The sequence below is a fragment of the Xenopus tropicalis genome, chromosome 6, assembly GCF_000004195.4.
Source record: "Xenopus tropicalis strain Nigerian chromosome 6, UCB_Xtro_10.0, whole genome shotgun sequence".
NCBI classification, from domain to species: Eukaryota; Metazoa; Chordata; class Amphibia; order Anura; family Pipidae; genus Xenopus; species Xenopus tropicalis.
The window spans coordinates 69,446,000-69,463,336 of NC_030682.2; the positions used below are offsets into that span (position 1 = coordinate 69,446,000).

Genomic DNA, 17,337 nt, shown 5'->3' on the forward strand with positions numbered 1-17,337 from the left:
AAAAATGTCTCTACTCAGCATACAGTACCACGGGAATTACAGATAATTTTTATGATACTATCTCTTTAATAATGAGTTGATGTAACCTATAACATTTTTTAAAATCTGAAAAATTCTCACAGTTTTTAAATTTACGTGACTAAAGTTGCCTCATAGTAAAATTAGGTGGTTAATAAAATGCCATCCTGTGTGAGCTGTCACTACTACACTAAATGATTAAATGGCACTTCATGTTTCATTAGAACTGAAGGGTTTGATCTTGTGGCTTCCCTTAAATACCATGAAGAAATCAAAGCTGTTCAATGCTGGAGGATGTACAACCCTGGCTAAGTGAGCTGTCGGTTTCACAACTTAATGGCTGCATGCCAGGTGAGTTCTGAGATAAATGCAAGTTTCTGATTCTGTGTCATTTAATTTTTTTTAGCAGCAACCACAAAAGAAGAATAAAAATGTAAACCTAGTATAGATTTCATAGTTTCCGCCCGACAGATCATAAGTAAGTTATAACACAAAACAACGTGAATTCACAGTCAAATCTGATAGTTTATGGCCCTTTGATTTGTATATATGTAACATATTCCTCTACATCCCAAGTACACAAATATTTATTTGATTCACCTGCAGAGGTACTTAGCATAGAATATGGGCTTGGGGGGGGGTGGCAAGAGCCAATGAATTGGTGATGCTAATGTAAACATGTCTTCACAAAACAGTCACAAACCAGTTATCACAGTTGCATCCTTAGTCAGGCAGGTAGCAATAAGGAATGCCAGTGTAGTAAAATGCAACTTGGAAGGAGGGACCACGCTTTCCAAAAAATCTTTGCAAGACCCACTATGAAAAGTAGAGGGACTTCAAGTCCAAGAATTAATTGCTTAGCAATTGAACATGGTGAGGGAGGGGTTGAAAAATGGTTGGTATGAGTCAGTTTTACACTATCATGGTTTTCTTTCAATCTGTGGAATTAGGCATGTCTTTGTAAAAAAATTTTTTGGAAATTCAGATAGTGTTAATGCAACTTTTTTTTTACATAAGCTCAACTGAATGAGCTAATGTCTAAAGGGTGTGGGAAGGTATATTTTCCTTTAACCAAAAAGAACATCACTAAATTAATTTTAAATGGGCAATATACCCCGTCGTTCAACTTGCATTTCATGAAAAGGGCATGTATCTATTGTTTTATTCATGAAAAACACATTTATTTATTTCTCGATCTAATTCAGGCAAATAGAGACGGAGTGAATGCAGTTTGCAAGCCTTATTATTAAACTCATGCTGAACAAGGAATATAATGCTCATTTAAACTGATACTAGGGCATTCCTATAAAAATGTGTATATATATATTTAAACTGATGTATCCATAATAATAACCCAAAAGGTACACACTTTGATGATGCCCAATATAGCACTTGCCCTTGCATGACTTAAGGGCAGATTTATCAAAATGTGAGATTAGAGTTTAACCCATAAAAAACCACCCACTTTATATTCATTCCTATGGAATTTTAGAAGCATATTTATCAAATGGTGAACTTGACTTGACACCCACTGATAAGTACGCTTCTAAAATTCCATAGGAATGAATAGGAAGTGGGTGAGTTTTACTGTGGTGAGCTCTTGATTTTGATAAATCTGCTCTAGCATTTTTGTCCAGGGACATAGTCCCTCAAAATCTTTTCAGTCATATAAAATTTCATTAAACACTGTCACTACCTGGTCCCTGCTTACCTCCTTTTCTTTTTTTTTTAAAAAAAAAAGTTCAAAACAGGAGAGCAAACCCAAAACAAACATTCCCCAAATGTATTCAATTCTCTTTGTGACTACATACCCTAAATACTTAAATTTTTCAATAGATGGCAGCAGGACATTGGAGAAATCTCATCAAGCTCTTTTACCAACAACATTATACTTCACTCTGCTACATGTGATAGGTATAAAAACCACATATAAAAATAGCAAATTATTGAGTTTTTGTGTTGATTTATATGTTTTGTTTTGTGATGCTCTAAGATTAAAGATAATTTCTTGAGAAAATGTGTTCAAATGCTTTTCAGTAAGATTTCCAAACATACTGTAACTGCCCTAAAATTTGCTAGATGTGATCAGAGTTACAATTTTGTTTAAAAGAAGGAACAAAATATCCACAACCAGCCAAGCCGGCTGGGCACCCTAGGCAACCCAGCTGGCTTGGCCCGATCCCCTCCCATGGGTGGATGCGCATGCACTAGCAAGCGCACGTATGCGCGCACACGGGTGGGGCTGCGGGACTGCTGGAGCTGGGGTGGGGGTAATGGGCACGGAAATAAGGTAAAGTGAAAGAAGAGGAACCTTCCTGGTGCCCACCCACTGTTGAGCACTAAGCAGGTGCCTCTTCTGCCTACCCCTAGTTCCGGCCCTGCCTGTGTCCCCTGGCACAATCAAAACTCAGCACCATTTCACCATTTGATAAACATTGGGTCCAGGTGCTATGATAAGCTATGATTAAGTGCCCAAGGAACAAAATGTGTAAGACAGTATGTTTTTTTATATATTAGGGATGCTTTTGCTGCTAAGGGCTAAAGCAACAAGATATTACCATATTTTTCGCCGTATAAGACGCACTTTTTCTTCCCCAAAACTGGGGGGGAAAAGTTGGTGCGTCTTATACGGCAAATACACATTTTTGGAATACAGCATCGCGAAAAAAACAGCTCTACGCTTACCTAGTCAGTCGATAGTTCAATTGTGCTCGGAGGCCTTCTGGTACTTGTAGTCTATTTGACGCCTCCCAGTGCTGTCGCAAAAGGAGAAAAGTACTACAATGCCCAGGGTGCATTTCGTCCGAATGGACGTTCCGAAACTGGGTTGATCCATTTAGGTTCCTTTGGGGACTTATGGCGAGAAAGGTTACAGAGCTGTGATTTAACCTTGGCCGCCGACCCCGGGCCTATACAGGATAATAGCTGATTTGCGGGTAATCTAGAAAACTTATTTTTGCGCAGAGAGTGACTAGGAGCGCAGACTTTGTAGTGCGCAAGCGTAATATAAATGATGACTAGGTTATCATTTAAAAGCAGCCAGAAAATAGGAGGCTGCATGGCTATCGTCACTACAAGCATTTTGCGCTGTGTGCCTGTAATGACATTTGCCTCTGGGCACTGTAATATTCTATTTTATGGCTATGTCAGTAGTACTACCTGCACCACTTCCTCATATAAATGAAACTAAAATCATTAGGGGCTCTCCATTTGCTAGGCAGATACATGTTTAGACTTTATTTATCTGTAACTGTAGTGCGCATGTGCCAAGGGGGTACCTAGGAGCAGGCAAGAAGGTGGTGGCTGGCTGTGCACTGTATGACATTACTCTGGTCTGGGACACACTAACCAATTTGTGTGAGGTGCCTTAACTCTGGGGTTGACTGAAACTGTGCTCTGCTTGTCAAGAAATATGAACCTGCATTAGATTAATTTAGTGTGAGTCCAAAAAAGTTGACCTGTGTATAAATTATTTAGATTAAACTGGGTCAGCGTTTTTTTCTAAACAGTGGTGTTTGAAAAGATTAAAATATTTTACTACAGTATTTGGTTCAGAATCTTTTTTTTCTAGATTTTCCTCCTTTAAAATTGGGTGCGTCTTATATTCCGGAGCGTCTTATATGGCGAAAAATACGGTATATAGTCTGTATGGCAGCATATAAGACCTTCCTGGGATATTGTGTCCAGAGGAGTACATTGGCTTGGGCTTTAAAAGGTGTTAGTATTAGGGATGCCGTAAATCCAAGATTTGGTTTGGAATTTGACCAAATCTGAGCCTTTTTTAGCATTATTGAGATTTGGCCAAATCCAAGTGCCTAGCTAAACCTACTCTAAACCCTAAGGGGCACATTTACTAATCCACGAACGTCCGAAAAGTGTCCGAATGCGTTTTTTTCGTAATGATCGGTACTTTGCGACTTTTTCGCAAATTGTCGCGACTTTTTCGAGCTCTCAATGCGACAATTCGCGAAAGTCGGAATGGCAATGAAAAAGTCGCGACAATTCTCCAAAGGCATAATGGCAATGAAAAAGTCGCGACAATTCTCCAAAGGCATAATGGCAATGAAAAAGTTGCGACAATTCTCCAAAGGCATAATGGCAATGAAAAAGTCGCGACAATTCTCCAAAGGCATAATGGCAATGAAAAAGTTGCGACAATTTACGGGAAAGTCGTAACGGCGACGAAAAAATCGCAAAAAATACGAAAAAGTCGCAAAATGTTCGTTTTCCAATCCGAATTTTTCTCATTCGGATTCGTGGATTAGTAAATCAGCCCCTAAATATCACTTAAGTGTTAAATTTAATATTAAAATAATTTTAACGAGAATTTAGTGTTAAAATAACACTAAATTCTCATAGCCATTCTTTCCAGCTAGTCTAGGAAATCTATACATTCTGGCTTCTTCCAGTTTCAGGATTCTATCTGCATGTAGGGCAGACAGTTAGATGTGGTATAGTACTTAGCCAATTCACGAATAATGGCTTTACAGGCTGCATAAATAAGAAAAGATGAATGGAACCTATAATTAAATGTTTGCGTAGATTTTTTCAAAATTTGATTTTTATTTACATAGTTACATAGGGTTGAAAAAAGACCAGAGTCAAACCTTCCAAGTAAACCCAGCACACACAAACCTATACTGACCTATCTATACACTCGCATACAGTACATAAACCATATATACAGGTATGTGATCCGTTATCCGGAAACCCATTTTCCAGAAGGATCCAAATTAATTTGATCATTAACCTTCTATGAGGTACTGTATCAAACACTTTAGCAAAGAAGTAGATGACATCAACTGCCATTTCCGCATCGAGGTTCCTGCTCACCTCCTCATAAAAGGCAGCTAAATTAGTCTGGCAAGATCTGTTACGCATAAAACCATGCTGGCACAAACTTATAGTATTGTGAACTGCAATGTATTCAAGTACCCTATCCCTAATTACCCCTTTCAAAAGTTTTCCTACTACTGATGTCAGACTAACAGGTCTATAGTTTTCAGGCTGAGAACGGGATCCCTTTTTAAATAACGGCACCACATTAGCAATTCGCCAGTCTCTCTGCACAATGCCAGAGCTTAACGAATCCTGAAAAATTGAAGAGGCTTGGCAATCACAGCATTCAGCTCATTTAATACCCTGGGATGAATCCCATCCGGTCCTGGACCTTTGTTTACCTTTACATGTTCAAGTCTCTTTTGAATTTCCTCCTGAGTGACCCATGCATCAGTAGCTAAATTACTAGAACTGGGCACATTAAAAGGGAAGCCTTCACTAGCTGGCTCCTCAGATGTATAGACAGATGAAAAATAAGGCAACTAAATTAATCTGGCAAGATCTGACACAAACTTATAGTATTGTGATTTGCAATGTATCCTATCTCTCATTACCCCTTCCAAAAGCTTTCCTACCACTGATGTCAGACTAACATTATTTGAATTGCAATTTGCTAATCTCTCGACACCATGCCAGACCTCAGTGAATCCTGAAAACTTAAGTGAAGAGGTTTGGCAATCAACCTCATGAACCATCTGTGATAATAAGGGCCCACCCCTTCTTGCTTAATTTTTTTTTTATTTACAAATAATTTTGGATTCCTTTTACTCCTAGCTGCAATACCCCTTTCCATCTCAATTTAAGCTTGCCTGATAGCTTTTTTGCATGCTTTATTTGCTTCCTTGTACATGATGAAAGTTTCTGCTGTCCCAGCTAACTTGACTGCTTTAAAGGAGAAGGAAAGGAAAGGTAAAAACTAAGTAAGCTTTATGAGAAAGGTCTATGTAAATACTGCCATGAGCGCTTACAGTAATGCTGCACTGAGTCCTCTATCAAAAGAAACACAGGCTGTCTTGTCTCTTTTTTTGTAAACATGATGTTCCAGTGTCTGACTTCCTCTCTCAAACAGCCTTAATTCCCGGGGGCCAGAGTCTGCGCAGTTCTCTCCCTTCTCCCACCAGAATGCTAAGAACTCCCTCCACCTTACTTTAGGAATGTGTTCTCTCAGCTATAAAGGCTAGAGACTGCAGGAAGGAAGCTACCTTAAATAGCAGCTGCTATCTTACGCAAATGGCAAAAGCTTCTAAAGCTGTTTACTTGTTTCTGCAGAATAAATATATTGTTCTAGGTGGCACTAATGTGGCAAATCTATTGGCAGTAAAATGCCAAAATGACTTTCCTTCTTCTTTAAAAGCACATTTTATCCATTTCCATTTTAAACAAATCTGGTGTGCTAGATACAAATGAAGGGGGTCAGACTACTGACTTTTTAGATGCAGTTGAGCCACAATCACATGACTGAAAAAAGCATACCTAGCCATGGGTACCAGAAGATATTTAAGCATAAAACTGGCTGTAATTTTTTTTAAATTTAAATATATTTTTCCATTGCTACTCATTTAAGTTCTGCTGCAGATATATACAATAATAACAAAGATAATACAGATGAAATCAGGCTGTGGCTGAGGAAGACAGTATTAGAAGCAATTATAAAAAAACAAGGAAGATCACATTGATCATTAACATTAGAAAAATTTTAATATAAATATAATTATTTATTTACAGTATTTATATATTATAATATAATTATAATATATAGTAACCACAAAGAATACACTAGGTATGTGATGAACAAAAAAATAACTTGTCTAACAAAGAAGGAAGTAACAAAATAAGATTATAACTGATAAATATATAGCACGAATGGCATTGATTCAGTAGTGTTTAGAGTGATAAGTTCAGTACAGATAGACAGCTACTTCTAACACTCATAGGGGCACATTTACTAACCCACGAACGGGTCGAAATGAGTCCGATTGCGTTTTTTTCGTAAAGATCGGTATTTTGCGATTGTTTCGTGTTTTTTGCGATTTTTTCGGCGTCTTTACGAATTTTTCGTTACCAATACGATTTTTGCGTAAAAACGCGAGTTTTTCGTAGCCATTACGAAAGTTGCGTAAAATCTTGCGATTTTTCGTAGCGTTAAAACTTGCGCAAAAAGTTGCGCTTTTTTCGTAGCGTTAAAACTTACGCGAAACTTTGCACCTTTTAAGTTTTAACGCTACGAAAAAGGCGCAACTTTTCACGTAAGTTTTAACGCTACGGAAAAAGCGCAAGATTTTACGCAACTTTCGTAAAGGCTACGAAAAACTCGCGTTTTTATGCAAAAATCGTATTGGTAACGAAAAATTCGTAAAGACGCCGAAAAAATCGCAAAACATACGAAAAAGTCGCAAAATGTTCGTTTTCAAGTCGGAACTTTTTCAATTCGGGTCGGATTCGTGGGTTAGTAAATCAGCCCCATAGACTGGGTTTTATCTGGGTTGCTACCACACAAATGCAATTGGGATGCAATTAATATTATTTAGCAATCCATTAGCAGTCAGAAAATAAATTAAGAAAATCTGCATGGATACATGCTGGATTAGTATCTGATAAAACAAAGTGAATTAGAATGTGTTCACTGCATATGTTTATATTGGTTAAGTATTTTCTATATTACATTGAATTACTGTTGACTGCAAGAGATACAGGTACTAAGAACAGACAAAGAGCAGAACTTTTTTTTCAGTCTGCCTTAGTGATACATCATATTGTTGTTTTGGTGAAAATGTAAGTTGAATGTCATGGGCAGAGTAGTGGTCAAACCTTTTTTGTACTTACTGCTAATTAAATTCAAATGTAAAGTGTCCATAATCTTTAAATTGCTAGAGATGGAAATTAATAACTACAAAATACAGTAGGGAATTTGGCAGGGGTCATGGGGAATATAGGATAAATTCATTGCAGTGTAGGGCTCCAAATAAATGGGCACACTTGTGCTCTACAATAGGAGCACCTACACTGGCAGTAGGACTATGGTTGCCATCTGGCTGGTAAAAATGAAGCTTGATACCAAATTTATTAATAGGAAATAAAAATTAAAATATAGACAGGCCAGTATTTTTTCTGTGAAAAGGTTGCAACCTTAAGCAGAACACTGTATTTAATTTCTGTCTTGAGGAGGTGCTAAGTATAGGGTGCCCTAAGCACTACGCGCAAAGAGATCCTCGCAACTGAAATTCATTCCATTTGGTTATTATCTTCTATATTACTTCCCTTTGCTGCCATATACAGACGTAGTGGATCAGGTGTCAAAGGAAAGTAAATATGAAAGCCAAGCAGCAAAGTTATCATAAACATGTGAGGTACTTGTAATAATTTTGCTGCTTTTTTTAAATATTTCCTTTCCTCTGACACCCCTCAAGTATGTTTGGTGACATTAACATACCCACTATTATCCAGATTACCCCTCCCACCCAGTCCAGGCTCCAGAAGTAAGTCCCTTGACTGTATATTCTCTATATTTTACTCAGTATTCAATTGCACTGCAATCTCCACTCTGCTCACATATCAAATCACACTAGTCCCCTCCATATCAAATGTATTTTTTATCTTTTGAGTCTCTTTATTCTAATATATTAACCCTTTTCTGGCCTAAAGGAAAACTAAACCCACTTCTGTTTTCATAGACACTTAGCATTTATTGGGAGGATATTTTTGCCCAACCTGAATATAACTTTCATATTTGTTTTAATTTGTCATATTAGAATATGGTGCTTGAATACAGTGCTTGTAAAGTCAAGCCAAACAGCATTTTCTGCAGCCACCATTTTTTAACTTGGCATTTCCAGTTTCATGTCATTACCCTCGGGGCTTGCGTAAGTCAATATCTGTGATTGGACAGTCACAAGAATGAGGGAGGGAGATGTGAAGTCACCCATGAACTTGGAAAACTGTATGTTTTGGAAGGCTCAGGCTTTCTGCATGTATTGTATTCAAATGTATGAAAAGCACTATAATTACTGACTAAGACAGTGTTTGCATTTGTTTTCATATAATATGGTTAGCTCTGCTTGTAATAATACATTCAATACTGTACTTAATTAGCTTGCTTCTACCAAGCCATGGCGCATAATACCTCAAACAGCTACAACTTGGACATACAGTAAAATACTTCCTATGGTGCCAGTGTCTTAAAGTGATACTGACACAAAAAACTACTTTTCAAAATATGAATATACATAAAAAGCTACCTATAGGCCGTGTTGACGGTTTTTCACTGACAGGTTTGGTTTTGTAAGTAATTGTTACTTGAAGTTCCTAAACCTGACTGTTTTGCCAACCTGACTGTCCCTTCTCAGCCTGTCAGTTATAGCTTCTAATGCTAACAGACAAATATGGCTGCCCCCTCATAGAGGAACACAGGGGATCAGACAGGTAATGTAAATGCATCAGGCAAATATTTTTATGGCAAAATGATAAAGTTCTTGCAAAGACAATGTTATGATAGATGTAAAAAAAAGATTTGAGCAGCACCTATAGCTTTGGCTTGGCTTAGGCAAATTTTAAGTTTATTTCACCCATGGCCTAAACTAGAACTGCCACATGCAGCTAAGAAAATGTAGAAACACTCTATAGGAAAGTTGAGGGTAAGAGGCCATGTAATAAAGTATGCAACTGAAATAAAAACTTGTAGGGGGATGGTTTTTGTTTCTGATGACCTGAAATCCTTTTAACTCTCCACATGCAATTGCCATACCAAAGTGGTCCAAAATGGACTCTGCAATGGCTAAGGCTGGCTCTGCTTACAGTCTTCTCCAGATTAGTAATAATTGCTTATGTTTCTTAAAAACACACTATGGGCCCGATTCACTAAAGTCCAAAATAAGGAGTGCTATTTATAGCATGCGTTAAAAATCTTATCACTTCTTATTTTTCGCTTGATTCACTAAAAGGACACTTGTCATAATTAAGAAGCGATGTTCTTGGCGTTATTTATCTTGCGACGACATATATGTTGTGCGCTGCGTATTATATTGCTTGAAAATATGTCGTCGCAAGATAAATAACGCCAAGAACATCGCTTCTTAATTATGACAAGTGTCCTTTTAGTGAATCGAGCGAAAAATAAGAAGTGATAAGATTTTTAACGCATGCTATAAATAGCACTCCTTATTTCGGACTTTAGTGAATCAGGCCCTTAATGCTTTAGGTGCTTTTGTGAATCATGTGTTAGTATTCTTTTCATTCGCTAAATAACGCAATGCATTAAAATTAACGCATGCGGTTACGAGCTAATTAACGCATGCGATATGCAACTTAACGCATGCGATATGCAACTTAACGCATGCGATAACACTATAGCGAATCACGCTTTTTTTTCCACGTCTATTTTAATGCAAAAAAGGATGCGATATACATTATCGCACTTTAGTGAATCAACCCTTTGGTGTTCTATTGCTATCTAAAACTTCTGAAAAGTTTCTGTATTTTAAAGCTGTTTCTTTATTTTATTTTTATTTTTTGAGCTGATCGCTGCTCTTTTTATATTGGTACATTCGTGTTCAAGGGTATTGTCTAATGTATTTACTATTTGATTCGTCCTAATGAATATTCCATTAAATCCCAGAAGGGATGGGACAGCAGAGTTTGCATGCTGTAGGAGGACAATATAATTTTAGGCCCCAACTTTTATTTTTTACATTGCAGAAAGTTAACTGGGTAAAAAGAAAATATATGCAAAAACAATGACTGATGGTCAATAACTGAAAATTAATTGACTGAATCTGGCCAAGTATTTGATAGATGCGCTGTACTGAATACACACTGAGTGTGACCAGGGCAGAGTACTCAGTCTGCATAGGGCACCAACTCCCAGGGGGGCACCATCCCAGCTGCTCCAAAAAAATTTTTTTTTATATATTATAACATACCCCCCAACACTGTCCCACCGTTTTTTATAGCGCATCCCACTGTCCCGTATAGTTCAATCAATCTATGGGGGCACTTACTATGGGGGCATTGTCTATGGGGGCAATTGGGGGCACTGTGTGTGGGGCCCCTATAGTAGGTGTTTTTTTTTTTATTATTTTATTTTTACTTCCGTAATATTTGGGGGAGGGGGCACAAAAGTAAATTTCTGCTTAGAGCACCCATTTGGCCAGCAGCGGCCCTGAGTGTGACAAGTAAAGATCTCACAATACTGTCTCTACTTTATTTGGTAATATGTGTCAAATTGCCTACCTGTGTCTGTATGAGATTCCTGTGTAAGCACCATCTGCTGAGGGTTCATAGCCCAATGAAGTTGCCTGCTGAATTCCTGGCGATCATCAACGTGAATATAATCATATATATTTTGATGCATAACATCAGTCTGAGAAAAAAAAATACAGTTGACAAAAAAGCCCAACAATTAATAATACTTAGTATTACTAAGACCACACAAAGAACCTTTCATTTAAATTGGTGATGCTGTAATTATTAAAATATATTTCACAAAATATGCAGCTCCCGACATGATCTTTTAAATGTTATTTTATGTGAATTATTAGCTGTGCTGATGAGAAATGCAGGCATGGCATTCATAAGATTAAATCCATAAGTTAAATAAAAATTTTGTTTCATAGAAAAGAAGATGGATTAAAGATTTGCTCGCCTTCTGAAAAACTAAATATGCAATTTCAAATAGTTTATGTTCTTTAAATAATGAAAACATTTAGGCAATAACAGTATTTGGTACTCATAAAGAAAGTTCTCTTATAGGCTTTTTATTCCAATGAGTTTTCCTTATTATTAAATTAGTGACCATTTGATATGCGAATTTAGAAAAACTTAAATTCACAAAATCGAAAATTTAGAACTAATCCCTCTAAACTCTAGTTGTTTTTTAAAAGATTCAAACTGAAAAACCACGAATGATAAAGTTGTGGAAAAAAATTGAAAACCATGACTTTTTAGTATTGTCACACAAATGCAAGCGTCAAGAAAAGACTCAAGTGATGTCAACAGGTTTCAGATGGTGTATTTTTGCATTCGGATTTGTTGCATTATAAATCTCGAAAAAAAAATCATGAAAAACAAAATTAAACGTTAATAAAGTCCCCCTAAATTATTTTAACAATCTCCATTTTATATATAACCACTGTATAAACCACTTTTGTTTTGAAACACAGAAAAGCTGCACTGAGTCCTCTATCAATAGAAACACAGGATTTCCTGTCTCCTTTTTTGGGAACATGTTCTTCGGTATCAGACTTCCTCTCTTTTAGGGCTCATTCAGGTTTGGGGGAATGAGTGATCTGAGCTTCCAACGGCTATAACTGCAGCAGGAAGCTACCAAGACCATGCTATAATGGCAGCTGCTATCAGAGGGATCTTCAAGGGCTCTTCACAGGTATAGTAAAGCTTTCTGCTGAATATATAAAGAGTTTTAGGTGGCACTAATGTGGCAAATCTATTGGCAGTAAAATGCCAAAATGACTTTCTTTCTCCTTTAAGTGGTTTTGGAGTTTTTTTAAAAACACAAAAACTCATTTCTATTACAACCATGAATGTCTAGGCATCATTAAAAGATCCGAATTGAAAAAGCACGAACAAATTAAAATTCAGAACGAAAATGAAATGAACATGAAAACCACAAATTAAATAAAGATTGTTATCATTTGCCAGCTTCCATTGATTTCTGCATGACTTCAACAGCTTTTAGATAGCGTAGTTTCATCTTTTTTTTGTGTTTTTCTGTTTCCAAACCAAAATTTGTTTAAGCCCCACACAATACTGAACCCCTAATATACAGTACCTGCCACTGTAATCTGTTTTTTAAAAAAGTATGAATTAATACCATAAATGCTGAAATCCAGCTGCAAAATGGTTCTTCTCTTTCTACATCATTTGAAACCCTGGCGGGTGAGGAGGGACCAAAACATTGATGTTACAAATTGTAACAACTTCTCCAAAGCTTATAGGCAGCATGTAGAAACTACATTACCCACAATGCATTGCACTGTGATGTTACTCTCCTTATTCACATCACCTAGGATTTGGAGGATGAAGGCTAAAGGTAAGCTGAGGACAGCTGACCACATTTTTGTAGTCAGCCAGATCCACAGGGGAACAGGGGGTTGCCGGTTCCAAACTGTTCCAAACCATATTATTACATTAAAAAAATCATTAAATTGCTGCATATTTTTTATTGATGTATATCGCAAAGTTGCTTGAAATTATGTTTACTTTTCAAAAAGCTCTCAAGTTGTGTTTGGTTGAAGTCCCATCTAATTTTTTTGAGTTTTTGTGTAAATTTTAGTGTCAAAAAACACAATTTGTTAAACTACAACTTGGGTTTGTATGCTGTTAACACAATGCTAGTCCACATTAATATGTTAATAAAGCGCCTTTACTGCTACAAAAGGAGGTGTGAAATGAAGTTTTATGAAAACACTAAATGCTGCACTAAACTAAAGCTCAAGTGCATTCTATAATTTATCTCACAAATGAGCTACCTTTAGTAAATATACCCCTTTGTGTCAAATGTTGCTATTTACTTATATAACGGCCATGCGTAGACAAAAATTACAATAATAATTACTAAACTTGGTCAAAATTATCTGCAAAGATTGTAAACAGTAGAGATCTATTTAGAAGTCCCGCTACTGCAAAATCTTTGCAGCATCCTATAGAAAAAAACTAATACATCATATTTTGAAAATATATAATATAAGAATTTATTCTATTAATTTATTCTATATTCTATATAATTTCAGGAACCCCACAAGACCCCCTTTCCTCCTGGGCCTGCTGTCTCTATTCTTTCCCTTCTGGGCCAGATGTGCAGTATCACACTGGCATTTTGTTCATATAGATACAAAGAAATTCGTAGTAACTACTGACAGTAAACATTTAGAATGAAGTAAAACAGAATTTAATTTGACCCATAAAACAAATAGAGTATTACTTAATACTAGAATTATATAATTATATTTAGAACGGTAGCAGCATTAAGGCCAAAGGATTAGCAAGGGTACCAGTGCAAATTAGTAGCGATTAGAATTAGAAGGCAGGTATGAAGTAATAAAGGGAGTTCAAAGTATTAATGACTGGCCTTGGTCTGAGCCTGTGGATTATACATCTCTGTGCACAACTGCATTAGTTTCAGCGCAGCTTGCATTAACTTTTAGACATTTGGAAATCATTACTGAGAATCCAGTTCCTACATAGCTGTTACACTATATCATTGATACAATAAGAAGTTATTGTTTATGGCAAATTTCCTCTGCCTGTTATCTGAAACACATCCTCTACTTTGGCTTGGAACGTATTGGTGCGGAAATTGAAATGCAGCTAGCACCCTCTCCACATTATAGAGGTAACGTAATAGTATTAGGTGACAACTGAAAGTAGCACAGCCGTCGACGCAAGATGGAAAACCATCTGTAAGTGATAGAACATTTTTATATGGGAATGGAAAAATAGGCCCCTTAACTGAGGGAAGAAATATACAGGGAAACGCTGTTTAGAGAAAGATGAAAACTGCATTCTTTTGCATTAAGAATCATTTTGAAATTATAGGGGTCATTTATTTCCTGCAGGGCAGGGCGTGAAGTGTAAGATATGGGCAGAATCTGTCATGTTATTTGTGCTTTGCTCCCAGCCTGCAGGTAGAAGTGTAGATCTGTGCATGTTGATTACCACACAATGAAATAAAGGGAAATCTTGTTATTAAATTATTGCTGGAGTGCTATACTGTGTGAATTACAGCAGATGGACTATATAGATATACAATACCCAAAGAACAATGATTTTGACATTTTGTAGTGGCAGGCAAAATTCATATGTGTCATACTAATGTAAACTTTCGTAAAGTTCCTATAACTTCTCTAGACAGATTTCCATAGGGTTGCATATGGCATCTAAGGGCTTCATTTGGATCACAAATATCTATGTTATCTGTGCTCAGTTTGTTGGATCACAAATATCTATGTTATCTGTGTTCAGTTTGTATAAGTGCAACTATAATGCAAGGCTAGGATAGTTTTTTTATTTATGTACTAATAAAAAGGTTTTCTTTACTTTTGATACTACTGCTTTTCTTTCAAGAGTTTGTGGTATTTAGATAATCATACCCCATTAATTGGGGTTTATAGTGATATGCTTCTTCAGACATTTTGACAACTGACCTTCTTTCACTTTTTTAGGCAGCCAGAACATGCAAAAAAGGTTTGTTTTTTTTAGATATCATGCAACTCTAATTTATCTGTCCTCTTAAACTGGTCATGTCCCTGTCAGTGCTGCTATGCTAAGCCTTGTCTAAAGAAATAGATTGTGTATAGATGCTTGGAATGTAATAAAAATGAAAGTATTAAATTAAGACATCACTATACAATATATACAGTATTAATTCATGAGCAAAGTTGGAGAGTATTTCCAAGGTCACTGTTGCCATTTTTGGGATATGCATGGATATCCAGTCCATGTAAAGATAATAAACCCCAAATAGTTTTTTAAGTATATTAATAGTAAAAAAATGCAGGTTGAGGGTGTGGCCCCATTGAGTTATAGTAACAATATGGTTACAGCGGATACAGAAAAGGCAGATGTGCTTAACCAGTTCTTTTCTTCTGTGTATACAGTAGAGGAGACAGAGTGCCAAGTCCCACCCAATAGCTGCACTGTTGCCTCAGCTCCAACTACGCAGTTGTTGACACAGGATATGGTGCTTAAAGGGTTATGTAACACCCCTAACTAAAGCGAGAAACATGAACAAGTGCTGCATAGACAGTTTACAGGACTACATATCCCAGCATGCCTCAGAGATGAGGGCCTGGCTGGGGCTTTGAATCCACCAATGAAAAGGAAAGGCGCAAAATGTTGTGAGGATCACACTCCTGGACTATAAAAAGGAGAGAGAAGTGTGTGCCAGAGAGAAACTGCTGACTGCTGACTACCTGCAGTTACTGCTGTACCTGCTGTGCAGGGGCGCTTCTGCCATTAGGCGAGTTGAGAAACTCGCCTCAGGCGGCAGAAGCGCCCCAGTTACCAGGGGCGGCAAAAAGCCGCTCCTGGTAACTTTAAGAGCCGAATTTCCGGTTTTTAAACCGGAAATTCGGCTCTTCTAGTGCAGAGAGCGCAATTGCACTCTCTGCAGTAGCGATCTCACCGCCCCCGGACCCGCTCCTGCGCTCAGAAGGTAAGCGCTGGGGAGCGGGGGCATCCAGGAGCCGCCTCAGGCGGCGATATGTCCAGAATCGCCCCTGCTGCTGTGAGTGGAAGAGCTGCCAGAGGGGAGAGAAGCACCTGCAGGGATCCTGACCCAGGAGGAGCTTCTACAGGGAGAAGCTGACCCTGCTTTCCCAGCTTTGGACTCGCACCTGTAAAAGAGCTTATCAGTGCTAGCCAGAAAGGGAGCAGGGGAAGCTGCCTGCTGTTGGTAGGAAAGTCCCCGGCTGACTGGCTGCGCAGAGGCCCAGGTGATTACAGCTGTTAGAGGACAGAGCTCCCATCTGAGATCTGCTACTAAAGGTGATACAGTGATTTAGGAGCACAGACTGTGAGTAACCTGCAACACCACACACTATTGGGGTACTGTGTAGTATTAACCAATAGGAGTTAACCCATCGGTTGCTGAACTATACTCTCTGCCAAGTAATTTCTCACCTCACCTGGAAGGAAAGTGTTTCCTCACTAAGTTTCAGAGTTATACTGCTAACCAGCAAATTAAAGGAACAGCGTCATTGGCCAATAAGTTAAACTTAATAAGGGCCCCAACGTGCACAAATCATCTGGGACTGTGACAGGGAAATTAAGTTACAGGATTTAGCACATATTACAAGTTTATATTTGCTGCATACTCTATAACAGCAATTTAAATTGTGTCATTGTTCTTTGGTATATTGTTATATATATCTTGCGTTAATATTTTCAATTATAGTCAGATCCCAGCTGATTGTTTGTTACACTTAATAAAGAAAAAGGGATCTTATTGTTTACCAATATTGTGGTCAGTCATTGGGGTGTCACTGAGTGTGCTGGAGCTACCCATACATATTAGTCTCACCCAAGGGTGTGCTACAGTTACACAAGATAAATGTAAACAAGGCACCTAGGCCAGATGGAATACACCCTCGGGTAGTGAGAGAGCTAGGGTCAGATTTACAGTAGCCTTTGTTTCTGATATTCTCAGACTCTCTTTCATCAGGTATGGTACCTAGGGATTGGAAGAAGGCGAATGTCATTCCTATATTTAAAAAGGGAGTAAGATCTCAGCCTGGAAATTATAGGCCTGTAAGTTTGAAGGCTTGTTAAGGGACCACATTCAAAATTATGTACTGAAGAATGGCATTTTGAGCAGTATTCAGCATGGCTTTATGAAGGACAGGTCATGTCAGACCAATTTAATTGCTTTTTATGATGAGGTAAGTAAGAAGCTGGACAGTGGGGATGCAGTAGATGTAATCTGTTTGGATTTTGCAAAAGCAAAATCACACATGGATAGAAAACTGGCTA

At 37.6% G+C, this 17,337-nt stretch overlaps 1 protein-coding gene across 4 annotated transcripts in view; it reads right to left on the minus strand.

The window, feature by feature from the left end:
• ahrr (aryl-hydrocarbon receptor repressor) overlaps window positions 1-17,337 on the minus strand; it is a 191,266-nt gene that overhangs the window by 25,050 nt on the left and 148,879 nt on the right. For all 4 annotated transcript variants that reach the window (XM_031904457.1, XM_031904456.1, XM_018094922.2 and 1 more), the window contains one exon: window positions 11,083-11,212. In XM_031904457.1, coding sequence (XP_031760317.1) covers window positions 11,083-11,212 — 130 coding nt within the window. The remainder of the gene's footprint in view (window positions 1-11,082; window positions 11,213-17,337) is intronic.